This window comes from Falco cherrug, chromosome 7, assembly GCF_023634085.1.
Source record: "Falco cherrug isolate bFalChe1 chromosome 7, bFalChe1.pri, whole genome shotgun sequence".
NCBI classification, from domain to species: domain Eukaryota; kingdom Metazoa; phylum Chordata; class Aves; order Falconiformes; family Falconidae; genus Falco; species Falco cherrug.
The window spans coordinates 27,184,032-27,210,707 of record NC_073703.1 but is presented as its reverse complement, the minus strand read 5'-3'; the positions used below and the strand labels follow the sequence as shown (position 1 = coordinate 27,210,707).

Sequence of the window (26,676 nt, the reverse complement as noted above, 5' to 3'; positions counted from 1 at the left end):
AAGCATTCTATCCATGTAGCTAATTGTGTTGCTGTGCTTCAGCCTTGTAGTTTGTTACTCCCTATTTTCCCATACCGGTCCCTATCTTTCTTGGCCCTGCACCTGCTTTCCCAGCAGCTGTAGCTTGTTACAGCCACGGCCTGTTGGCACAACATAATTACTTGGTCTCAGGATTCAGGAATAGCTCAAGGCCACCTTTCTTGTTAACTCCAGCACAGCAACTTCAGTACAATTCTGATTACAGGCCTATTCTAATACCAGGCCTGGATTGTGCAGATCTTCAGAGATTCTAAGGCCACGCTTCTGCAGCCATTCTTCTGCACCCGCCCCAGCACAACTTGAGGCCGTTGCCTCTCGTCCCGCCGCTTGTTACCGGGGAGCAGAGGCCGAACGCCCCCAGCCCTGTCACATTTGCGCTGGACCCCCTGGCCAGGGCTCCCCTCGCCGCCTCAGCCCCGGCGGCCCCAGCCCCGCCCCCGCCCCGCCCCCGCGGCGTGACGTCACGGCGCGGCAGCACTAGGGGCGGCGGCGCGGAGCTCGCAGCGCCGGGCGCGGTGGCGCGTGCCTGTAGTCCCAGCTACTCGGGAGGCCGAGCCCGCCGGATCGCTTGAGCCCAGGAGTTCTGGGCTGCAGTGCGCTATGCCGAGCGGGCGTCCGCGCTAAGGCCGGCATCAATATGGTGAGCCCCGGGGAGCCGAGGCACACCAGGTTGACTAAGGAGGGGTGAACCGGCCCAGGTCGGAGACGGAGCAGGTCAAAGCTCCCGTGCCGGTCAGTAGCGGGATCGCGCCTGTGAATAGCCACTGCCGCGTAGCCTGGGCAACACAGAGAGACGCGGGCTCCTTTTCCGACCCCCCGCAACAACGCTTTTGCCCTACGCGCACACCGGCCCCTGCCGCTCGCACCCGACTGCCCCGCTCTGCGGCACGGGGGCCGCGCACACCGCCGCGCACACCGCCTCCTGTCGGCTGCCCGCCGCACACAGCGCCGCCTGCCGGCCGCAGCGCAGTGCTGCCCCCCTGCGCGCACGCGCGTGGCCGCGCAGCGGAGGGGTTTGGCGCCGGGCGCGATCCGTAGCGAGCGCAGGCGCGGCCCCGAGCGCCGTCGTTGGGAGCGGGCGGTCGCGCCGCCGCCATGAAATCCCGTTTCAGCACCGTCGATATCCGCGCGGTGCTCGCCGAGCTCCGGCAGAGGTACCGGTTCACCCCCCTCACGCTGTCCCTGGGCGCGGGGCCCGCTCCTGGGGCGGGGGGGCCCGACCCGGTCTGTAGCGCCTGTTTCCCCTCAGCGGGGCCCTGGCCCCGGGGCTGCGTGTGGCGGCTCTGCCCCGCTTCCCTCGCCGGCAGCCCGGCCCCGAGCTGGGGGGCTCCGCGCATACCGCCGCTCTGCCCCTCCGCGGGGCCCGGCCTCAGCCCCTCTGCCCTGCCAGGCACGGCTCCGCGTCACCCCCATCTGCCCGGCCTCCGCGCGGCTCGGCACCGCCACCGCCGGGAGCGCAGCCCTCCCCTGGCGGCGATGCAGTTCCGTGCCGCCTTGTTCTGAGGTGGTTCCCTCGCCGCTGCACGTAGATTGCGAGACTCCTGTGGGGAGCGCAGCCCCACGCTTCGCTGGGCGGCGGGCTGCCCCTCATGGCGCCGCGGGGCAGCTCTGCCCTGCTCCGGTGCTGCCTGGGGGGTCCCCAGCACATCCCCCCGCCGCTGAGCGCTGCGGGCGCTCTGCCCCGCCGGGTGCTCCTGTTCCCCCTCCCCACCCCCCCCATCGTCCTGCTGCTGCCCCCCCCCCCCCCCCAGCCTCTCCCTGCAGAGCAGCTGAGTGCTCTTCCTTTCCTGCCTGCGTGGGGAAGGAAGGTGCTGGGGTCTGTTACCTACCCCCCCCGCCCGGCTCAGAAGCTCCATCCTCGTGTCCATGCCCTGAGGAGCTCCATACCCTTCTGGTGTCCAGGGCAGCCTGCGTTGCGTATTCAGCCCCCCTCTGAAGAAAATGATGATGAGACTGACCCAGAGGCCATTTCTGTGCTTGTACTGGGAATACTGGTGCCTCGTGCTGGCGAAGGGCTGCCCAAGTGACACAGAAGTTAGCCCGGAGGAGCAAAGTGCTCCAGTGTAACCAGTAAATTTTGCATCCCTGCTGCAAAGAGGAGCGCTTGCAGGAGTGAGCAGCCCGGCCTCCACCCTGTGCTGCAGATCCAGAAGCCGTCTGGTTGCAGCTGGGGTGTCCGCAGTAGCTGTTCATACTTCAGCTTGTTTACCTTTTTGCACTTTATCCATTAATAGCAACTTCTCCATCTTTTGGCCATTTGGCTTCCAGCTCATTCCATTAATCTTTCTCTGCTGCCTTTTCAGTTACTGCTTGGTAATTTATCATAACTTGCACCTCTGCATATTTTAATTATCACTGGGATTTTTTCAGCCCCTTGTGTGGTTTGTGTATCGTATTCTCCAAAGCATGTATTTTCTTTTTGGCAGCTTATTGGGAATGAGAGTAAACAATGTTTATGATGTGGATAATAAGACATATCTTATTCGCCTTCAAAAGTAAGAACTTCTTTAAATTTCTTTATGCTATTATTGTACTAGATTTTTTTGTATAAATGTAATTTCTGTTGACAGGTGTGTGATTTTCCTGACTATAGTTTTCAGTCAAATTCTATTGCTCTTTGATAAAATGCAGGAATTTTTACCCAGGAATTTCTTGGGAGATGAACGTGAAGCGTGAGATACTGCAGAAAATATACAAAAGGCCAAAGATGTTAGTGTAAAAGCACACAGTTGCCATTGTTTCTTTTTGTGGGGAGGGAAGAGAGGAGTTCAAGGAATGGGGAGCGATACTTAGTGATATTTGTGCACAGGTGAAGAGGGAGGTAGGACTTTTGTCCTGTCACTAACCTGTGACATGCTCCAGTGGTACCTGAGATGGACCGTTGCTCACGTGCTTGCCTCCACTTATACTGGGGAATTTTGAACTCCATTGCTTGCCAAGCATTTTGCTTTGCCAAATTATCTAGTAATTTTTCAAGTAAACTTGAAAAGTGGATGTCCTTTCACTGTCAGCGGCACTATTTGATGGATGTTACCGGTTTTGGCAAGGGTTTTATGTAGATGGTGTGCTGCTGGTTTGTGGTGCTTTGGTCTCATTCCAGTGCAAACTGGCATGTGGTGAGGGGTGGCTGCTCATGTGCCAAGTGGTGAGTCTTTATTTTGTTAACAGACCGGACTGCAAGGCCACGCTGCTGCTTGAATCTGGTATACGCATTCACACGACGGAGTTTGAGTGGCCAAAAAACATGATGCCATCTGGCTTTGCGATGAAGGTAAACTAACCTGCAGTTTCTTTTTAATAAGATGGCTGGATATCAGAAGTCAGCATTTGTGTTCTGTCTTGGAGGCAGAATAAAAAACAGTGGAAGGATTTCCCTGCTGGATCCTGATCAAGCGGGTCACTAAAGACAAGGGAAGAGCAATTGTGGACTTGGGGTCATGTCATTGATGTTCATAAAACATCATATTTAAGTTTATGAAGACTGATATTAATCTGATGGCTGTTTTCTGGGCCACTTAGACCTTTTGGAATTTTAATCCAGCAAAGTCTTTCTTATTCCAGTTGGATTGTCCAGATTTTTAGGCCCTGGATGCAACTCCCTGTATTAATAGAGTCTTGCTGTTCAGTCTGCTGGATCTTGAGGGTTCACATCTTGCTGCAAGCTGTTAGGCTGTGTTTGTGCAGGTAGATATGCAGGGATACAACCTGAGTGCTGACTCACACAGGTCTGGATGTGGCCTTATTGAAACGACTCAGCAAAGATCTCCAGGGTGGGTTTCCTCGTCTTACATGGATGCACGGATAATTCCAGTTCTCTTTGTAAAATAAACCCTTTGAATTTTAACTAGCTGCTCACTTGTTGAGGTAAACAAATAACAGTTTTTAATGGCAAAAATGTCTTAACATTAAGAGTCTGGAAGAATTATATTACCTATAAATATCAAGGTATTACTTTGCTAAGAGCTGTCTTGTCTTTGTATTACCAAGATCAGCATTTTTGCCCTTAGGGTATTTGTAATAAGTAAAAAGTGATCAGTGGTACAGGAGGGGTCTATAGCTAAGAATGTATTTCAGAATAAAATGTCACAAGCATGTCTGTTTGCATCATCTCACAGACATTTTCTCTGTTGTTGACAGTGCCGTAAGCATTTAAAGACCAGGAGACTTGTCAGTGTAAAACAGTTGGGTATAGACAGAATTGTGGACTTCCAGTTTGGAAGCGATGAAGCTGCTTATCACCTCATCGTTGAACTGTACGACAGGGTGAGTGCAAAGCGTGTCCTCTGTAAGCAAGCATATGAGTTTGGCCTTTGCTGATGATCCCCTGTCGTGTGCTCACAGGGTAACATTGTCCTGACAGACCACGAGTACATCATTTTAAACATTCTGAGGTTTCGCACGGATGAAGCAGACGATGTCAGATTTGCAGTTCGGGAACGATACCCAGTCGACAGCGCAAAAGCACCTGCACCTCTGCCAACCTTGGAAAGGTAATTGCTTTTAAATGGTGTATGTATTGGAATAAACCCAAATTACTAGGAACTATGAAAGCCAGCATGTCTTTGTGTAGTCTCACATATTACACACCATTGTGCATTTCTTTTTTTAAAACTGAAAATGTTTTGTAGCTACTAAGCAATACAATGTAGTCTTAAACTTCATGGTTCTTTGGAATTGCAACTCTCCATTATCTTTTCCAGGTTAACTGAAATCATATCAAATGCACCAAAAGGGGAACAACTGAAGAGGGTTCTTAACCCACATCTTCGTAAGTAATTGTGTTTCATTAGAAAATGAAAGGGGGTCAATATGCATTACGTTTAGGTGATGCTGAATATTTGACAACTTCAGCCAGTCTTTTTTTTTTTCTTTTTTAATGTTGGTCCTGACAGTCTGCTTTTATGTTCGTTTGAAAAACAACAAAAGAACTAAGCTGTTGAAAACAGAGTAGATTTCATTGATTCCAAGCCAACTGCACGAAGAGATAAGATAAGGCTTGCCATGATCCTGCAGCAATGAGCACCTGAAAGCTCTGTTAGAGCTCTGACTTGATGTGTTTTGCTTAGCATCTTGTGCTCAGTGGTACTGAATTGGAGATGTAAGCGTAAAGTCAGGGCAAGGATGTTGTTAGGAAGTGGGTGTCAGTGCTGCCAGTTCCTGGAATGATGTCCAATGTGGTAAATCCAGGATGCTTGATATGTCCGTCTGGGTGTTCTCTGATAGCTGGGCAAAGCACCCTGTGCCCTGGTTTTCCTGACCACAGAAGCAAATTTGACTTCTGTGACATGGTCAGAACAAATTTGGTTTATCCTCCTGATCTGGCAGTCTTGATCAAGCAGAGGATTTCCTGGCAGATACCCCTGAACAGCTAAATCACATGATTTGCAGACCTAAGTATTACTTTCCCATTTCTTGATTCTCTTTTTTGCCACCCTTCTTCCTCTCTTTCTCCACCCTGAACTTCTCCTAAATAAACAACCCTCTGCTAATTACTTTCCCACACTGGTCCCAGTTTTGCTATACCCATGCCTGCATTCAGTATTTCTGATACTGTTACCTAGGTAACCTTGGCCTTACTGATGTGAGTACCCAGACACAGCTGGCTTGACAAGGCTCCACTCTAAAAGGTCCACAATTCTTCCCTTCAGTTACTGTGTGGGTTTGGCTGTTTCTCACCCCACTCCTCCTTAACCACCTGTGGAACCCAGCCATCGCTCCTGCTGCTTCTCTGATTTTTACCACTTCTCATGCTGGTAACTGTCATGTCCAACAGTTTCTGACGTTCTACAGCGTCCTGTAGTTCCTCCGATCCTATTCAGTTAGCTAAGCCTCGGGCCAGTGCCTGGTCATCACTAGCCCTGGCATTAGCCTGCAGCCCTGACAGGCACGCTGATGTTTTTGCGGAAGAGTCTCAGTCCCAACAGTTCTACATTTTGGAGCCTTCCCATGACTGGTCAGCAGGCATCTTTGTATTTAATAGCTTGGGTTGGATTTTCCTTCTATGTATTTACCAGATCTCTTTTTAAACCTGTATGAACTTCAGGCATCCGTGGTGTTTCTGTGGTGAGGAGTTCCACTTGCTTGTGTGTCGCATGAAAAGTCACCTCCTTTTTTTGTTCTGATACTCATCTCACCAGTATTAGTTGGTGCTCTAGTACTGGATTTGAAGAGAAGGTGAACTGCCTGTTTACCAACTCCACACCACTCATTTTGTAAGTCCTAGTAATTTCTAGGTTGAGCAGCCTACTGCATAGCCTACATGGGTCTTTCCTTGTACAGAGTCTGTTCCAAGCCTGTGGTGATCCTTGTTGCCCTTCTCTGTGCCTTTTCTAGCTCTAGCTGTTCTGAAACGGGGTAAGTAGAAATGTACATAACGTTCACAGTGGAAGTGCACCATGGGTTCATACTGTGGCATGATTTCCCTTGTTCTGTTTGCCTTTCCTAATTATTCCCAACACGCAGCTTGACTCTTTTGTAGTTCACTGACAATTGAGTTTCTGTTTCCACAGGACCATCTGTTGTGAGGTCTTGCTCCCAAATAGAAGTGATCCATTGGGCATATGCATGAGTAGGATAGTTCTTCCTCATGTAGATAATTTTATATTGTTTTACAGTGAGTTTATGTGTCAGTTCTTTATGTAATTACTCACTGTGGCTCGATCTCCTCCAGTTCTTCACAGCTGGCTGTTGTCTTTATTGTTTAGATGAGTTGTGTTTTGTCAGTAGGCTTTGCCCCTTGTCCTTTGTTCCCCCTTCCCAGGTCAGTTAGGTGCATGTTGATCCGTGCAGGCCCTAGAGTAGGTCCCCGGAGAGCTCAGCTTTCCTCCCCTCCCTCCAGGATGCAAGCTGACAGTTTATACCTCCTCCCTGTTTCCTGTTTTTCAGCCATGTTCTTCATCCAGGCAGGGGCTGTCCTGTTATCCAGTGGCAGCTTGTTTTTTCTGAGAGCTTTGGGGTGAGCTGTGCTAAATGCTTTCTGGAAATCCAAGTAGACCTTATCTATTTGACCTCCCTTGTCTTTGTGCTTTTTAACTGTCTCGTAGTGTTACGATGCAAAATACAAAACTATGCTGGCTCTCCTGTATCTAGTGCAAAGCTGTCTTTCAGCTAGTTTTAGTCTTTAGTCTGAAAAGAGTTGATAGTTTTCTAGTCCATTTTTAAAATTGCCAGTGCATTAACCAACTTGTGCCTCTGCTGCTAAGGCAAGAGAGTCGTTTCAAGCTACATTTAACGGTTTTGGTATCTCCATCCTTGAGTTCTTTTGAATACCTGGTTGAGTACCATATGATCCTGAGGATTTGCTGCTGCTTGTTTTGCCTGTTGGATCTATTGCCTCTTCTGACAACTGGATGTGAGTCAGATTTTCTGACAGACTGCCTGCAAAGAAACATTCCAGCCAGAGCTTCCCTGTGCCCCTACACTGTCGATGAAACTCAAGACTTTAATTTTCCTGTCTTGTCATATCTGTGTTCCTTTTGCACCTTGGTCACTTCTTGAACCTACTGATTCTAGCAGGCTTCCTGCAGCTGCTATATCTGGAAGAGGCTTTATTATTAATCTGATGGGGTATTTTTAAAAGATTTTTTTTCAGATTTTCTCAATTTTGGCCAGTGTTGCTATGTTTTACATTCACCTGCCAGAGTCTGGTCTCCCATTTTCCACAGGGGACACAGATTCACATAACTTTTTGCCTTTAACAGTTTCTCTTAACCCAATGTTTAGTCATGCCAGCCGTCCCTGGATTTTTTTGAAACACTGTTTATAAATGGTGTGTGTTTGTTCTGAACCTCCAAAATAGCATCTTTAAGTAGCCTGCAGGTTATTTGCAGATGTTGCCTTTTATTGATTGTCTTAATTTCTTTCTTTCTAAGAAGATTCCTTGCTTAATGTAATATTCCCTTTTGAGCTGGGAATGCCTGTAGGGAGGTTTCTTGGGCTTTGCTGTGCTAGCATGAATCCAGGTACATTTTAGTGTCAGCCTGGTACCATGACATGACACCTGTCTAGCCAGGCTGGCATGATTGAAACCTGATTTTGCTGTTCTGTGGTTTTTACAATCTCTTTGCTGTCCCTCTGCACATTAGGGTGAGCAGCAGCCCTGCTCAGGCAGTTGGTACTGTAGCCCTAATGCTGTGTGTCCCAGATGTAGGCCTGGGTTTTCATTCCCGTGGGATTGTGCTGGTTTTTTTCAAGTGGTTATCTTGTTAATTTGTTTGGATTCTTTAAGATCCTGTTCTAAGGTCATCTCTGTTGTTCTGACCTTGATGCAGCGCTGTCCCACTGGTTTTCTTCCTTCATGTTTCTGCTCTGCGTGTTCTCAGTTAAACTTGGTCTTCCATGGCCCCACCTTGTTTCTTAGTCTTCAAGGATCTTTGTAGGAGCTCATATCTATTCATTCGCTGCTTCTCTGCACCCAGTTCAAACAGGGCTGCATCTGTTTCTGTGGCCACTCGTTTCACATTTGGCTTTGCCAGCTTTTTTCTAGTTCTTTATTTGAAGCTATGGAGTTTGTATGGCTTCACATTTTGTAATACCTTACCCCAAACTGGGCAGTTTGCCACCCTTGTTGGGTTTCCTACACTCTTCAGTTCAGAGTCTTTCCTACCCCCTTTTAAATGTAAGGGTTTCATTCCATTGTGGTCAGCATGAAGCCCAGCCTTCCTGTATATCCTCACTCTGTCCTAGACCTTTCCCAGTTCTAGGTGAACCTAAACATCCGTAAGTTTGTAAGAATTCGTCAGCTGTGAGCTGAGACTTAGCTGCTCTGCCTAGCCAGCCAGCATTTCTGAGCAGGCGACTGTGGGAGTCCTGAGCATCTGCTCTCTCTGGACTCAGGACCGCAGCTTGCTCACTCTCCCCAGCCTCTGTTAAGGATGGGCTGTAATTTCACAGCCCTAGCGTGTTGAAACACTTCTTACAATTTCAGTGTGAATATGAATTTCATTGTGAATGTTTTCTACAGATGATTCTTCATTATTTATTTTTATAACAGCTTATGGAGCCACTCTCATTGAGCATTGCCTTATAGAAGCTGGATTTTCTGGCTATGTCAAAATAGATCAGCATATGGAAAGTAAAGGTATGTAGGAAATATTATTTTAAAGGCTGTACTATATGTGTGGCAATTTTTATGTCTGTGTAGTATTTTTTTTCCAAAAAAATGAGTAACCCTTAAATACATAGTTCTGACCATATGGTTGTATGTTTTTAGGTTGGGGACCAACCTTGTTGACGTTAAGACTCTTGAAATGTGCATATATTGGAGATAAAACATCAGATTCCTCCTATAGTCTAAACGGTTTTATAATGCGGGACCACCTTACACAGCCTGTGAACTCTGGCTATGTAAAGGGATGTTTTACAAGAATCCTGTATAGAAGAGTTAGCATCAAAACCTTCCTTTATCTGTGGGAAACACAGTGGGAATTTGATAAAGTAGCAGCTTTAGATTTATTGGGAAATCATGGATTTAGGCAGTAAAGTCAGAATAGATTTTTCTTGGCTGCTTTATATTTGCCATAAATCAAAAGGGGTTTTTACTTCCTACTACATTATGGTGCTGTAATAAATCAACTTGGTAACAAACAAATAACTTCTCACAGCTGCTGGTTTATGGTTTGCCTCTGCAGTTTTATTTTTATAAAGTGATAGCATTTGTGTGGTCGTCTTTTCCCCTGAAACTTGAATAATTATGTCTTAGAAGTAACTATTTAATTTTTTTTTTTATTAAAAATTCTCCAGATGTAAAATGTGTACTGACACTGCTGTTTCAAATGAACAGTAATTGCTGTAGTGAAGCACCAGGGGTAAAGGATATCTGTTGTTTTATTTTTGAGACGTGCTAGTATCCTACTTAATGTAGTTAGGTTGGACAGGTTGCTTCAGGCACTTAATTGGAAGGGCAGTTGCCTGGGCCTTTTGTTGGTTTGCTGTTGTGCTGTGTTTATATAAAAATACCTTTCTGTTTTAGGTGTGTTAAATTATTCCTCTCCTCCCCCTCCTCTCTTTAGAAAATATTGAAAAAGTCCTTACTGCTTTAGAGAAAGCAGAAGAATATATGACACTAACTGACAACTTCAGTGGAAAGGTGGGTCTCAGTTGGGCAACTTGATTGTTATCAGTTATGCAGGAATTGCAGAATTAAACTGGTGGGCAGATACTGTTCAGCTCATGCTTGTTCCCGGTGTTACCAGCTACAAATTTTATTTGGCGAGCCTGGGCGCCAGGTAGTGATGAGGAATAAAAATTGCTTCCTTGCACTGGATGCACAAGATCCATAGCAATTAAATAATTTACAAGCAGATTATATAGGTCCTATGAGAACTGCACTTGTGCTTCAATAGCAGGTAATGGTGTTCTGCATGTAAAATGTGCATCTGTGTGACAAGCTGTAGGATAGTCATGAGGTTTGTAAGAGAAGGTCACATCTTTTCTGGAAGAAAAGTCATCAGACAAGCAAGGGGTCAGGCCTTTACTCAATCAATCACATTGCTTCTGCCACATCTCCTTGCCGGAGTGATTCACTGTCTTATGCTGATCAGTAGGTTAGCACCTAAAACTTGCTGCCTTGCCAAGATAAGGGAGATCCTTTTCAAAGATGAATGCTGATGACATATTTATATATTCTTTTAGGGTTATATTATCCAGAAAAAGGAGAAAAAACCAAGTCTGGAACCAGATAAACCAGCAGAAGATATCTACACGTAAATATTTGAAGTATTTATTTCTCTTTCTGCATAACATAAATTAGTTTTCAGGTGATAATATCAAATGTGTATTTTACAGATATGAGGAATTTCATCCTTTCTTGTTTTCTCAACATTCAAAATGTCCGTACTTGGAATTTGACTCATTCAATAAGGTACAGTGCTTTTGCTGATACTGTACATAAGTGCTTTAATTGACTGATGCTAAAAAGAGTAATTAAAATATAGTGCAGAAGTTGTTAATGAAAACATAGACCTTGGAAGAAGCTATTAATTTTATTCAGATCCTGTAGCTGAAATACAGCATGTGGCACTGAATGGAGGAGATGTGAGTTGAACCCGTGAGGAAGGCAGCTGTTTTCAGTCCTGGGCAAACATCTTGTTAGTGGAGAGTTTAGATGCTGAGTTACCGCTGGAGGCAAAAAGTAGTCACAGCCGTCATGTTTATACTTTTCTGGTTACTGCTTTGAAAGCTTCAGGCACCTGATTTAGTATTTCCTTGAGTATTGTCCTTCCTGGTCCTTGACTCGTTAACATCTGAAGTCATTAACTGCCTGTTGTTCCTGACCTTAATCTCCAGAACTCCAATTTCACTTTCCCCGCCCTGCTTCTTGGCTGAATTTTTGTCCTCCTTCAAAGCACTGATGATCTAAGCAGCCTAAAACCTTCCTCCTCTTTTGTTTTAAGCAGTGTCTAGCAACTGGAACACCAGGAGCAGTTCTTAGGCTTACCTTCTACCTTTTTTGTGTTGTGTTTTGGTGGTGTTTTGTTTTTGTTTTTTTTAAACTGACCTATTGAAGCAGCAGGAATACAGGGCAGACAGGTCTATCATTGCAGTCATTTAATCTGAAGAGCACACGGTGGCAAACAGCGGCTCACTTTTCATCATTTCCAAGCAAAAAATGTGGGTCGTAGTTTGACCGCTTACTTGTGCATCGTCCCTGGTTTGCAGTGAGACATAGCCTTGAGTGTGTTGCTGAACTCATCTCTTGCAAAGGTAAAATGGAGGAAGTTACTGAACCCTGTTTTAGCATCTGTCTCCTCTTTTAGTTCTTTGCAGCCACCTCTCTTGACCAGAACCTCCTCTGCACGTTTGCTGGTATAAGTCAGCGCAACTTGGAAATTCTTAAAACTGACTTTCTCTTTCAGGCAGCAGATGAGTTCTACTCGAAGCTGGAGGGACAGAAAATTGATCTGAAAGCATTGCAGCAGGTATGCTCTCATCCAAGAGTGGGGCAGCTGAGGTGGCTCTCTGAGCTTCTTCATATGCTTCATTTGGTTCTTAAAGACTGGGGTGAGGGAGGTGTCATTCCTTACTTTTGTTAAGGAAATGCTGAGTCAGTCGTGGTCAGCAAGTGAATTTTAGTATGTAGAGTGTAGCAGTTGGTTCTGCTTGGAATACAAGTAATAGCATTAACAGCAATATTTTGGAGACTCTGCATCTCTTACGCTGCTGTATTTTTCTGTGCTGGAATGCTGTGTTGAGTGTCTGGCAGTGATTAGGTGATAAGATGCCATTTGTATTTATATTTTTCCATCTTACTTGTTTTTGAAAGGAAAAACAAGCATTGAAGAAACTTGAAAATGTCCGTAGGGATCACGAGCACAGACTAGAAGCTCTTCAGCAAGCTCAGGTAAGACTGAGATATTTATTTTTTTTTTTAATCTAAGAAGATACGTAATGTTTCTTAAAGAGTTGTGCCTGCTGGTTCACATTGCTACAGTCAGCATTAGACCCCAAAGCGAAGCCTTCTGTGGTCAGCGAGCATGCTATAGCCCCTCAGGGAGCCTAGGCCCACCCTGTAGGGCTCTGCTTCCTTACAAGTGCTTCGCCTGCCAAAATTTGCCTGTGCTGCTCTGCTTGCAGGAGTCAAGTTGGCTGCTGTCCTATGTGATCACTTCAGTGCCATTCTTGGATTTCATCTCAATATTAATTACGACTTTTTTGGTTTTCTGAACTGTTGCTGAGTGCTTGTTTAGCTTCAATGGGTGTAAACTTTCTTTCTTTAAGGAAGCTGATAAGATGAAAGGAGAACTTATAGAAATGAACTTGGAGATCGTCGACCGAGCCATCCAGGTGGTCCGTAGTGCATTAGCCAACCAGATAGACTGGACAGAGATTGGAGTGATTGTTAAAGAAGCTCAAGCCCAGGGAGACCCCGTTGCAAGTGCAATCAAAGAATTAAAGCTTCAGACAAATCATATCACAATGCTGCTGAGGTAAGTATGTTGCAGATCACCTTTACCAAATACAAGTAGGACTGACCGCATGAGCTGCATGGGAGACAGGTATCTTTTTAGCTTGTGCATTGGTATTTAAATCATTCAGTTTTTCTTACAGCAGCATGAAGAGAATGTAGTTCTGTGAGCAGAGAGGGATGTCTTCTTTTACCTTTCAAAAATACTAGTAATTTGGTTACTATAACAGCTTTTGTTTTAGTATTTTTAGAGTCTCTTCTAAAACATTGGAAGGTGTCCTAAAGTAGTATAGGTCCGAAGCTCCGGTCTGTCACTCAGCAGCTAACTTTGTCTAATTTACACTTCTTTGATCTAAAATTCCCATGAGATCCTGCCTCTTTCAATGCCACTGACTGCTAAAGGCAGTCCAGCGAAAGGCCGGTGGTTCAAGATTGCAACTGTTGTAAGCTGCAGGTTTTGATGCTGGTTCTTGCAGAAGTCCTGATGAGAGAGCTGGCAGTGAGGCAGTGTTTGGGGTGTCTTCAAAAACCTGATCGGACACTGTGTCGGGATGTTAGAGATAAAAAAAGCAAGAAATTATTTTTTTCATAGCTAGAACTTTTAATATGAAAGCTGTGATGTGGCAAAGTTAATTTATGAATTTTTTTGTTACTTGCATTTTCAGAAATGTTAGTATATAGAATAAACTTGTTTTCAGGAGTGAGTTCTGTGCTGGCAACTGTCTCATCAGTATCCCCTCACTGTCTGTTTTAGTAGTGAGGAGTGATCACTTTGCTGATCAGATCACTCAGTCCACCAAGTGTTGAATGATGTGCATCCTTGGTACAGAGGACTACGGAGATATAGTTTCCTTTATGAAGAATATTATTTTATGCTGCTCCACCGCCTTTTGCTACACAGACTTAGTACAGCCATATTGAGCAGGATTTAATATCCAGGCAAGAAGCAAATACAAATCCAGCTGCTGTGTGCTCAGCATACATCTTTTGAAAACAGTGGAGCAGATTTTTTTTTTTTGAGGTTTTAAACCAGTGCATTGCTGTCCTGCTCAGTGAGTCAGTATGTTCTCTTTTCATGCAGCAGTCGTGCATAGGAGGTTTTATGTTTCTTTTGCTTTATGAAAGTAGATCTTCAGAACGTTCCTCATTTCAAGTCTGGATTTTTCTCCAGGTTGATACCATGGAGTTTGTCTTTTGATAGAAGAAATTGCCTTGCAAAATGTCACTTCCTTGGATTGGAAAATTTGGGCTTTCTATCTTCTGTTTTTGCTTTTTTTTTTCCTGAAAAACTGTGGCTGACTCAAGGCATAAAGGGGTTGCATGTAAGGCTTCCTGGGGCCTTCCTGTGGCCGCGCAGTGAAAATGGTTTAAGGGTTCCTGAGGCCTTAGATAAACTGAGATATTTCCAGTCTTAATGAGGGGATAGGAGTGCATTGCACTAAGGTTAAAAAAACCAAACAGTTCTCTTATCTTAATCATATGATTTCATGTGCTTTTTAGGAACCCCTATCTATTATCTGAAGAGGAAGAGGAGGAGGAGGATGCTGATTTAGAGAAAGAAGAAACGGAAGAGCCAAAGGGGAAAAAGAAAAAGAATAAAAACAAACAGTTGAAGAAACCCCAGAAGAACAAACCGTCATTAGTTGATGTTGATCTCAGTTTATCTGCATATGCCAATGCCAAAAAGTAAGGTTTACAGTAAATGTCTGCTTTGGTAGTAGTAGGTTTTGTATGCTTGCAGTTGCTAGTGATAACATCATAGGAAGGGCTTTGTGTATAACTTGTTAAAAGTTAGAAACTGAAATGGGTGGCTTGCCCTGAGCTCTAGGATGTGCATTTTCGTGGTCAAAAATCAGTAGCTCACTCTTGCATAGCAGCTGTCGCCTTAATTTCGAGTACAATTCTGCACAGTGGCACATGGAAGAAAACTGCTACTCTGGCCACACATCAACCCAAACACAGGGCTCTGTCGGTCTGAGGAGGGGACTTACTTCATCTGGCTGCTTTTCTTGGGTGAAGGCTGAGCTGAAGATCTGGGCTAAAAAAAAAATAATAAATCTTCTTCATATTGAATGCTAATGGCAAATGTAGAGGGCTGTGTTAAGTGCATTCTAATAACGAGTGAATCTGCGGGGATTTAAGATGCAACCAAACGTGTTTTGCAGGTACTATGATCACAAAAGACATGCAGCTAAGAAAACTCAGAAGACAGTAGAAGCTGCAGAAAAGGTATTTTTCTTTGGTTTTAGAAGATATTTAAAAGCAAAATCTCTGTCACTGATAGGTGGAAAACCCTGACCTGATCTGGGTAGCCCTGATGAGGCATCAAAGGTACAAGTAAATGACCAGGTTTGTTTCATGCCTGAGCTTTTAAGCTGACCGAGCAGTGATTGCAGATCTCTGCTCTATCACCTGGTTTCCATAGGGAGTGTTGCGAACACCTAAGATGGGTGCTTGGTGGAGGTACTGACAGACCAGTAATTATGGAGGCAGGAGTGGAAAACCGGTGGAAATCCTTACAAACCAAAGAGCTGATAATCTCAGGGGGCAGCTATCCAGCGCAGAGATTTATGAAGATTTTGGGGAGCTATCTTACATGTGCGTACAGGGAATGTAGGTCTGAATAGCAGTGTGCAGAGCCTGCACTCTCAAACGGTTCAGACATTTCCTACCTACTGCTGAGTTAGCGATTTTGTGATTCCCGTGCTGGCGGATTGCAATCATGCTTTCTGTCTAAATAGGCATTTAAATCGGCTGAGAAGAAGACGAAGCAGACTTTGAGGGAAGTTCAGACAGTTACCACCATTCAGAAAGCCAGAAAGGTCTATTGGCAAGTACAGTTTCATTGTCGTTACCTAATGTACTGTGAATGTATGCACATTTAGAATGGCTGTGTCAGGCTGAGTTCTCGCTAGCTTAGAAGTGGAGCTAATTTCTGAGCACTACACTTCGAGTCTCCTTACAGCTGTTTCTCGAAGGTGCTGGCCTGATACTGTTAGTGCCTTTGCTTGGGGAAGTCCCTTTCAGTGGACAAGGACTTGCAGTTTAGCTGAGTGTTTTGTGTTTAATGCAGCTAGGAGTGTGGGCTTAGTGAAAATAGGAAACTTCGCTATTACTTTCTGGCAGCTCGATATCTGAAATGGTAACAGCAGATTTTAAAAAACAGAACAAAAAACCCCAAAGCTTTTAATAGTTTAGTAACTGAATTATTAAAATAAATAGGAGGACTTTGTGATAATAGTATTTGTTGTTTCCTCTCAAAATATTGTTGCATTGATATTGTATTTGTGCCGTGCCCTGTTTTTATGCCTCAGGCATGTGATTGGATGTGAAATTATTTGCAGTCTTTTATGAGTTTGAAGTACTGAGGCCTGAGCAACAGGCCCTGAGCCACAGCTGACCTCTAGATGAACCTGCCAGCCAAACATTATGTATATATTTAGTATCCAGTCATTAGTAAAATGTGGATGATCATTATTGAAATATGCATGATCAGTAGTGAAGGACGTGGCTTAGATAGAATGTAACCATTGGCGACGATACAGTGCATCCTTCCTTGCTTAGGGGCAGGTGGTCAAGGCCATGAAACCAGACCTATGGCCTTGTTTGCAGCCCGGTGGTTAAGGGAAACTCCCTTGGTTCCTCCCTGAGCCCTGGCCAGGCTTTGGTGGGTTCTAAGAGGAGAGTGAAACCAGATGTTTCCGCATTTGAAATTGAGTGAGCTTGTTTATTCAACAGTATAAAAGCTGGACCCCCTTACAGCGACTTTGGAGACCTCAGCTACGAGCAGACGCATGACGTAGGACCTCCGATTGCCGGGAAGGGCTCTCCAAATCCTCGCTGTAACCGGGGCTCCCCAGCGACTGCAGATCCGGATGGTAGTAAAGTATTAGGGCAATCGGTGATGTACATTCTCAACTGCTATAGTCTGTCTTATGTAGTATTGATGAGGTGCATTACCTTGGTTTGTTTTTTTTTGCTGTATTATTTCACTTACTGTTTATTTCACTTAACTATTCTATTGCTTTAAATGTAAGCAAAGATAAACTCACTTCTTTAACTAGGTGCCTGTGTCCTTTGTGTTGACCGTGTCTATTGGCAAAACAGAGTTGTAGATGTTAAGATGGATATTCTCGGTTTGGTATAAAAAAATAGCTCTGTGATGCTCTGTTAGTTCCAGATGTTTCTCACACAACGGATTGATGTAATTTGGCAGGTTTGAGAAGTTCCTGTGGTTCATTAGTTCTGAGAATTACCTTATTATTGCCGGAAGAGATCAACAGCAGAATGAGCTGATTGTAAAGCGGTATCTTAAACCAGGTGAGTCTGATTTAAGTGGCGTATGTTGGTTTCTCTTACTTTCCAGTTTTGTAGTTGTACGAGAATGGCACAGGAAGGTCTGTCTGCTTTGTTCTTAAGTTGGGTCTTGGGTAAGAGGTGACTTTGGTGATGGTGAGTCCTGGAGTCTCATGTGTGTTGTCTGTGGAGTGCTGGGGGTTCTGCCGTGGGAAGCTGGACCCTCCAGTACCATGGGGTGAGAGTAGGTTGGATGGACACCTGTCAGGAGCAAGAGAGCTGAGTTTCCCTGGGGCAACTGGGATGGACTAACAGGCTCCTGTATCCTCTGCCCACCCTGCTCCTTGCAGCCAAAATAGCTGTTTCCAACTGGATTAGAAACCTTTACCTTAGCTTGAGCGATCTGTGTAGTTACCACGTGTATGACTGATGTAAGTCACTTCTTTTCCAGGGGACATATACGTGCATGCCGATCTCCATGGAGCCACGAGCTGTGTGGTCAAGAACCCATCAGGTACCTTGTGTAGGGCTGATGCAGGGACGCACAGAAGCCTGGGGGCACTGAACTGGCAGTCTTTGTATTGCCTGCATGAGCCCAGCCCGGTGAGCTGCCTTCCCCCCTCACAGTGGTACTCTGCTCCAGCAGACGTTCCCCTTACAGGGTGAGAGGCATCAGTCCTTCCAAAATCAGGTTGTCACTGCTGCCACTTCCCAGCTGCGACTGGCTGCTTGCAGTTGCTCGGTTGAGCTCCTGGTGGGAAGGAGCAATGGAGATGTGCTCACAGAGACAGGCATTAGTCACTGGCAGAGGTGGTGGTGCAAGTGCTTGCTGCAGGGACTGGAGGTCTTGCTGAGTCTTTCAGTGGTGGCATAAGCAGTTTGGGTGCTGGTGGAGGGTGCTGATCTCAGCAGAAAAGTGTTAACGTGGTGGGATGGATGTTATGGGAGGCCAGGTGTGCAGACCCCACCTGTGCCCCATCCCTGGGAGGTGCTGGAAGCTGGCCTTGTGATGTGAGGAGCAGCTGCTGCTCCCTTGTGGAGCTGAGCTGAGGAAGGAGCAGTAGCGTAGCTGGCTCCAGCCTCTGTTAGGGAGCTGTGCAGAGCAGCTGCTGCTGCTGCTGCTCCTGCTCTGTCTGTGCTGCCTGCAAGCTGAGCCAGGCCATGCTGGCTCTGCCTGGGGACCCTGCGAAGCTCACATGCTGGATTAGGGCACATGTGGAAATTGGAGAATTTCGTCTCATGTGCACTGACTGTGTTCACTGATGTGTTGGGTGTTACTCTGTAGGTGAACCCATCCCTCCGCGAACCCTGACAGAGGCTGGCACAATGGCCTTGTGTTACAGCGCTGCCTGGGATGCGCGTGTTGTCACCAGTGCTTGGTGGGTCTCCCACAACCAGGTAAGGACACTCGTGTACGAGCTTTGGAGACAGAACATCTGCAGGAACTGGTGTGTGACTGCAGACGAAGTGTTTCTGTGTGGGAGCTGATGGATGCGGGTGAAATTTTGTTCTCTTGGGGGTTCTCCCCGGCTCTGCTGCACTTAAGGGCAGGGGTGGAGGGGTAACCTCTGATGTGACATGCACAGGACAGAGGAAATGCTGCGGGACTGGCTTCTTACAAACAGAGGGGGAAAAACTTTCACTGGAAATGAAGCCTTCATTTTTTTCCAGTTGGGCTTCTAGCTTGTGTATTATAGTCTTGCTGTGCTTCTAGTCAACTCAAGTATAAGGGTGTAAAGATTACATTAAACTGAAAGTTGCAGTTCCTTTAGTGTTCTTATTTCCTGAATAACCTGGTTACTCACCCAGGACTTCTAAAATGTTTTGCCAGCAGTGTGTGATTGAATTGGAGCGTCTCTTAGGAAAATACCCTACAAAGGACAGGAGGAACCCCTTGGATATGGAGTCCTGCAAAGCTGTTGCCATAAGTTAAAAATGCAGCTTGCTTGAATGTTGCTTTTGTTCATGCTGTTATTACACAGTGCTGGCCGCCTTTGACAGATATTCTTCATAGTATATCATGGGTTTTTTTAGGTTTCTAAAACTGCGCCTACAGGAGAATACCTCACTACTGGAAGCTTCATGATCCGAGGTGAGACACAAAGGAACAGTGTGAATTTGACGTTAGGCATTCTGTCTGAAGATGCTGTGTTGTCCTGCAGTGGCAGCCAGCCGAGCTGCCCCCTTCCGTGGCAGCTGACAGATCCCATCCTTCTCCTGAAAATCTGTTCTGGGTGGTTTAGACTGAATATCAGGCAGCTGCAGCAGCATTTCCAGCTGAGCTCTGGGCAGGAGATCATTAGCTAAACTGCTTCTGAGTTTCTCCTGTTCTGTTGTCATTCAAGAGACAGAATGAGCCCCAGTGTAATTTTTTTTGGTAGCCTAAAGCCTCTAATAAAAATGAGTTTTGAAAATACATCATGCAACATAGCTCTTAAACCTCCTCATGAGAATTTGCCTTTGTTTTTCAGGGAAAAAGAATTTTCTTCCACCTTCATATCTGATGATGGGCTTTAGCTTCTTGTTTAAGGTACAGCTTTCTCTGTGCAGCTCCTGCTGGCTTTTGTAATTTGGTTTGAGCTGTAGGAGGCTTATTTTCTGGTTCTTGCTTATCAGTATATTCCCAATTACTACTTTTCCCACTGGGACAAATCCCATAAAATGCTATTCGCTGAAAATTACTCTGCTTTCATTTCCATTTTTCCCCAGTTTGCGCTATCTGCGTTTAAAGTAGACACTGTGGACACCACTACTTCTGCTAGATTTTTACACCAGCTCTGTTAGAAGTGTATGCATGTTTAAGGGGTCTGCTGGCTGCGTAGCTACGTGTGTCTCCTCACTAGTTGTACTTTCTAGGTTGTCAGGCTTGGGTGTAAGTAGTGCTGGCTTAGTTTTCAATGCTTTTTGCCATTCAAAAGGCAAGAAAGGGAAAGAATAAAACCGAGGCAGGTGAATGGACTAGCAAACATCACTGGAGGTGGTACTGGCCGAACGTGAAGGCACCTCTGTTGTTAGGTGGACGAAAGTTGTGTTTGGAGACACCGAGAAGAGAGGAAGATCAGAGTACACGATGAGGATCTGGAGACGGTCACCAGCAGTGCCAGTGAGCTGGTGTCTGAAGAAGTGGAGCTCTTAGGTACAGTGGATGTGACTGGGGTGCTGTGTGCTGCTGCCAGAAGGGACCCTTGGGGTTCAGCATTTCGTTCCCTGCACTGTATGATGGGTCAGTTTGGCGTTTCTAATGTGAACAGTGTTTTCCTCACCTCTGTCCCCCAGAAGGAGGAGAGAGCAGCAACGAAGAGGAAAAAGCAGAGTGTCCGGAAGCACCAGAGGATGTGGAAGCCATGTCAGAGAGTAACCGTGACGAGGGCATTGCTGACCTTGACCAGGGAAGAGTAAACACACCTCCTGCATCGGAGGGTGACTCTGAAGAGGATGATGGAGAATCACAGAGCGAAGTGAAGGAGGAAGATGTAAATTACCCAGATACAACAATCGACCTGTCGCATCTTCAGTCTCAAAGGTAAGTGAAGAAGCAGCTGCACTTGTCAGCAACGTGGACACTTCTGAGGATCTCCAGACTGTTAAAATCCTGCCGAGACAAGGGCTATGTTGAGTTGCCATCACTTCTTTCTGATGCTCAGCTCTGCAGGCTGCCGGAGTGCAGGGCAGCAAGCCTGTGCTGCGGGAGTACTGCCATGCTGTGTGCCGTTCCCTGCTGTTGCCCTGCACAGCTCTTTTTTGTGGACTGCTTGCTTTGGCCCCTGCTCCTGAAGTACACACACACATATACACGAATCTGTCTCTTTCATCGCTGCTTTTCCCAGTTTTGGCCTAATCATCCCTTGACCACCATGCCCTGGGGTGCTCCTCAGGAGATGGCTGTCCCCGTTTTCTTTTCAGAGCTGTTCAGACCTGAGAAACTGAGCTGTGAGTTGTTTCTGCTCTGCCAAACTGGTGCTGAGCTGCTGCTCTGCGTGTGGCTGTGAGATGAGCTCATCTCCCTGTTGTCACTGCAGGTGGCACTCCTTAGAGGGTGTAAGGAGATGGGATGGAGTGAGTGGAAAACAGTCAGCTCTGCAGGGAATGCCACAGCTGAGCGGGACTGTGTGCACGGGAGGGGTTCCTTTAGCACGTACTGTACCCAGGCTGTCTTTGTTGCTTGCGTGTGCATGAGGCAAGCTGGCAGAGTTCTGAAGACTTGTTTTGTAAACTGAAACCTGGTATTGCTGCCCTTTTCCAGTCACCAAAGCTGGGATTTTCAAGAAGTAGAAAGCTGAAAGTGATGCAACCAAGTTAGCCAGTGTCTGGGCTGTGGTTGATGCGTCCGCGGTTGAGCTGCTCTGCATCTGTTGATGAGCTTCGTTCTGATCTCCCCACAGATCCCTGCAGAAAATCATCCCCAAAGAGGAAGAACCCAACTTGGTAAGGTCCCAGCTCAGACGTTTGACAGCAGCGTGAAATGCTGCTGGGCGTGGTGTGCTCTAACTGCGTTTCACTTCTTAGAGTGACAGCAAGTCCCAGGGGCGAAGGCATCTGTCTGCCAAGGAGAGGAGGTGAGAGCCTCTTTGTGCCTGCAGCGAGACAAATGCCCCCTCCCCATTCCCTCGCCAGGGCCTGGGCGCAGGGCATACCGTGCATCTCCCAGTTGGGGCTGGTCCATGCCCATTGTCTGTCCTGCATTTCCAGTGCGGGTCCCGCCTGTGGGATGGCGGCTGCTCCTGTCCTTTGGGAGTGCTGGCTGTGAACACAACAGTTTCTTGTGTACTCGTGGGCTTGAGAGGTTTTGCTGAGGAAGGGTTATTTCCAGTGGTGCCTCCAGTGGTTCCCTGTAGCCTCGTGGCAGGGAGGCAGGGTGGTGGTGATGCTGGCTGAAAGCAGCAGCCTCTCTTGTTGCAACAAGAGGCAGTGTGTCAAGTGGTTGTTTTCCTTAGAGAAATGAAGAAAAAGAAGCAGCAAAACTCTGAGAACTTGGAGCCACCTGAAGAGAAGCAGAAAGAGATGGAAACGCAGCCTCCCCCTGCTCCCAACACCAATAAGAGTGTGCTGCCCCCTCAGCCCATCAAGCGGGGCCAAAAGGTAGGCAGGGACCAGGTTTTAACCGTGGGTTGAGGCGTTGCTGTGTGAAGTGTGGACAAATTCCAGGTTTCTGTCAGACGTCCATGGCTGCCTGATAGTTTTAGGCTCTTGGTGGTGCGCTTAGTGGTTTTAGGGTGATGGTGCTGGTCTGTTAGCGTTCAGCACCCTGTGCTTTCCTTACTGAAACTGCAGTCTCTTGGTTACTGGTGAGCTGCTCTGGGAGAGGTTCAGGAGACTGGGAAGGAAAGTGCGTGGAGGGTCAGCATCTAGGTGTTTGTAGACACAAAACTCTGTGGAAGTCATTGTTTCTAAAGCTGTTGGTGTGTTTTTTTCTGCAGAGTAAAATGAAGAAGATCAAGGAGAAGTACAAGGACCAGGATGAGGAGGACCGGGAGCTCATCATGAAGCTGCTGGGGGTGCGTGAGAGGAGTTCTGCCTTCCCCTGGGGCACATTCACCTGTGTCACTGACTCTGACCACCTCTGTGTGTATCCACAGTCTGCAGGGTCAAATAAGGAGGAGAAAGGGAAAAAAGGGAAAAAGGGGAAGGCAAAAGAAGAGCCAGCAAAGAAGCAACAGCAGAAACCCAAGGCTGTGCATCATGGTGCTGGAAGGGGCAAGGAGACACTCCCAGCAGGAGTCCTGCTGCATGAGTCGCAGGACCCAGCGCTGGAAGAGCAGCAGGATGAGAAGGTGAGCAGCAGGCTCGCCTCTCCTCTCCTGTCCACGCGTCTGTCCCTTCTCACCCTCTACTGTGGCTCTCCTGGCACTGTGTTGTGCTTTCCTGCCAGGGAGGCTGAGCAGCTCTTGTTGATTTTGGGGGACGGTGGAGAACACCGTGCCTAACACCATGACACTGGGAGCCCATCGGTTTTGAAAAGCAGTAAAAAGCCCTGCAGCAAGTCCGCGTGCACGCTGCATTCCCAGCACAGCCAGAACGAGGGCTTGGGGGAGTACTGAGCCTTCCCAGGCTGCCGAGTATCCAGTTAAGTCAATACCTCCCACTCGGCGCAGCCGAAATGTAACTGAGCGCTCGCCAGATCTGTTGTTGTGAGTCAGTATCTCTGAATCACAACCTATCTCTCTCCTCCCAGCTTGGTGTGTGCCAAGCAAATTCGTTTTGAAAGAAATAATTCTGCTCCACACCCGCATAAAAATGCTCTGCTTACCTTTGCTTTAAAGTAAGTTAAATTCTCTTTGCAGTGAGAATATGGTTTTCTGTGTACTGCTGATAAAAGGATTTATTTTCTCCAGGGGCTGGGGGAGAAAATGGCAGTTGTGGGCTCATTTCAGCTCTGACGTTTCCTCTGTTTGTGTACAGGAGGAGCAAGACCAGGATCAGCCAGGACTTGAGGTAAATGCTCACCTTTTGAAGCTTCAATGAGCACCGAGGCGGCTTTGTTCCTGCTTGAAGCTGGCGAGCCCCACTGCCGCACGCAGCCCCCCGGGAGTGGGACAAGAGGTGCAGGCTTTTAGTGTGCTGGGACCGGTTCACGTGCGAGCCCTCCAGCAGGGCACGGCTCTGCAGTTACAGTTACAAGCCCCCAAGTCCTTGCCCGTGACTGGTTGGACCCAGCTTTCTTGCATTTTTTAAAAAAGTAACCTTTTTTTTTTTTTTTTTTTTTTCCCCTACCCTGCTTATCGTGGACATCCCCTATAGAAACTAGGGGAAGTTTGTCCCTTGTCTTTGCCTCCGGAGGTGTTTCCACCCCACAGTAACGGTGGCTCTGGGCTGAGAGAAGGCACAAAACGATGCAGAGCAAGCTGTTCTTTAGTTTAGAAGCTGATTTATGTATAAAACTGCTTCAGATTTTTTGGTAATTACAGGCTGTGGGTATTGCCCAAGGCTGGAAATAAGTTATTTCTTTGAATTCTTCTCATGGAGGAGGAGAACAGTTGTCTGTAGAGTGAAGGTCGCTTTTGGTGGCCCTGTGAAGACAATAACTACGTGTAGGATCTCGTTTGGGTCCTTTACAACCTAAGAGCCATCCTGTTTCAAACGATGTGATTTTAGTCATCAAAGATGGCTGGTAATGAATTGTGGCTCGGTAGGTAATTCAGTGCCAGCAAAGTGAGTGATAAAGCGGCAAACGGAGTGCGTTTGGGTAACGCCGCCAGGCGACCTGACACGCGGCGCTGGTGCGCTTGCTGTTGTAGTTCAGCTGGAAGGGGAGACCCTTCGGCCGCCGCCCCGGCGACACCGGCCCTTGGGGGTTGGGGGGACACTGTCTGCTTTCACAGAGAAGCTCCTTTGCCCGTTCAGGAAGGCGAGGCGTTGCTGGACTCCCTGACCGGCCAGCCCCACCCCGAGGACATTCTCCTCTTCGCTGTTCCCATCTGCGCTCCCTACACGACGATGGCCAACTACAAGTAAGTCGCAGCAGCGCTTTGTGTGGGAAGGCAGCGGCGCAGCCTGCGCCGGCCGAGGGGACCCTGCCTACTACTTAGAGAAACCTTTTCTTTTGAAAGGTATAAAGTCAAACTCACACCAGGCACCCAGAAGAAGGGAAAAGGTACCGTATTAAAGCACGTGAATCCTTTTCAGTGCTCTACCTATTGATGCCAGCACATTTTTACATACTGTTTAAATCTTGCCTGTGTTTCTACAGCTGCGAAGATCGCCTTGCATAATTTTATGCAGTCTAAAGAAGCTAGCGCAAGAGAAAAAGATCTGTTCCGGAGTGTAAAGGTGACTAGTTCTTCTACATAGTTTCTCTTGTACAAAGGTAGCAACAGCAGCAAAATGTCCACTAGTGCCATTTTAAGGGTAAACACTTCCAAACTTGCTTTTTTTTTTTTTGCCTTTTTTTTTTTTTTTTCTTTTAGCAGTGTTGTGTTTCTCAGTACTGCTGCGGAAGACGCATTGCTTAGGCTGGAAAGAATCATTAGAAACTGAGCCGCACCAGTACCAGTGTGCCTGATGTTGCTGTAGTGTTGCTCTTGATCTGAAATAACTTACCTGATAAGAGAGTTCTGGCGGGAAGCCCTCCAGTTTTGGGAGGGGAAATTCCCACTCCTGCTGGCAGCATGAGGAAGGGGCTGGGAGTTCAGGAGACAGAGTCCTGCCACGCCACTCGCAGTGGGCTTTCACCTGCCTCTCTCCCCTGGCAAGGGCGCTTACCACGGGCCCGGTAAATGCAGTGTCTCTTGCTCACGCAGGTCTTAGCCTGCTTGTTGCTGTTTTCTTCTACCCTCTTGCCATTTCCCCCTTTCCCTTCTCCAGCTGCCACTGTCAGCCCACCGGGGAGAGGGCTGGTTCCTTGCCGGGCTTCCCTCCCGTAGCTCACTCAGCCGTGCGCAGCCCAGTCCTCCCGCTCTGCCGGCACTGCCTGGCGTGACCTGCCGTCCTTGGGTGTTTTTCTCATTTCACCTGTCGGTCAGGTGGCCCAGGCTACTCTGCAACAGCTCCTTGCTGCCGTAATAGTTCACTGGTCAGAAACACTGAACAGCAGCAGGCTTAATGTTGACTGTTGGCGGCACTCTGCTAGAAAAACAGAATGGTTAACAAGCTTGAAGTGAAGTAGTGCCCAGGGAACTGCTGACCCAGCCAGCCCCTCCCAGTGGCGCCGGTATGTGGAAGCTGTGCAGAAAACCATTACGTTTTTCATTAATAAAACACGGTGTGAGAGCAGAAGCCTGACATCAGCCCTCTTTTCTGTGGGGGGAAGGCTGGCAGGAACAGGCACATTGGCTCCTGCCAGCAGCCGTGGGAGCACTAGCCGGGATAAGGAAGGCTGTCATAAATGCTTTTCTGCTGTCTTCAATTTCTCATTTTAACATTTTGTAGGACACAGATTTGTCGAGAAATATTCCTGGTAAAGTGAAAGTGTCCGCGCCTCATCTCCTGAACAGGAAAAAGAAGTGATAGCCCCGGACCTGGGCTCCTCGCCACCCACCCGCCCAGCACCTGCAGGTGGGGCAGACAGACCCACCCCCACGGCCGTTACTTTGGCTGAATTAACTTCCACGGCAGCGGGCAGACAAGGACCAGTTCCTGCATTGTGGTTTAGATGGACGTTAACAACTTGATACCAATAACACAAAAACAAGTAAATGGCTGGCCTTTGGTCAGAGGTGCAGTCTCGTGCTGTTCATTGTCTCATGCTGGAGCTGAGCTCGTTTCCCACACCGCTGGGCAAAGCTGTGCCTGGATTTGCCACAGCAACACTCCGTGCTGTTCAGTTCCCTCTCCCACCTGCCGCTTTCCCCTGAAGGAGACCAGAGTTTCTAGTAGGGCAGTTTCAGTGCAAAATGCATCATTTGAGGAAAAAGCGGGATTTTCTTTTTCCCAAACCGTGCCGAGAACCAGAAGCGCGGTCCCAGCTGCTCTCACCAACACAGCCTCACTGTGCTGTGTAA

General features: G+C 47.1%; 1 protein-coding gene across 1 annotated transcript; it reads left to right on the top strand.

The window, feature by feature from the left end:
• The first annotated feature begins 1,041 nt into the window (after positions 1-1,041).
• Positions 1,042-26,396, top strand: NEMF (nuclear export mediator factor). The gene is made up of 33 exons (XM_055715281.1): positions 1,042-1,193; positions 2,466-2,534; positions 3,208-3,310; positions 4,177-4,302; positions 4,381-4,529; positions 4,740-4,807; positions 9,032-9,118; positions 10,050-10,126; positions 10,672-10,742; positions 10,825-10,900; positions 11,895-11,957; positions 12,302-12,379; positions 12,757-12,965; positions 14,444-14,629; positions 15,109-15,172; positions 15,685-15,773; positions 17,160-17,263; positions 17,691-17,753; positions 18,525-18,637; positions 19,274-19,331; positions 19,711-19,769; positions 20,255-20,375; positions 20,516-20,762; positions 21,622-21,664; positions 21,746-21,795; positions 22,174-22,318; positions 22,657-22,734; positions 22,816-23,010; positions 23,639-23,671; positions 24,581-24,687; positions 24,787-24,830; positions 24,927-25,006; positions 26,105-26,396. The coding sequence occupies exons 1-33, from the start codon at positions 1,135-1,137 to the stop codon at positions 26,180-26,182; spliced, it is 3,192 nt and encodes a 1,063-aa protein (XP_055571256.1). The 5' UTR covers positions 1,042-1,134; the 3' UTR covers positions 26,183-26,396.
• The last annotated feature ends 280 nt before the right edge of the window (positions 26,397-26,676 follow it).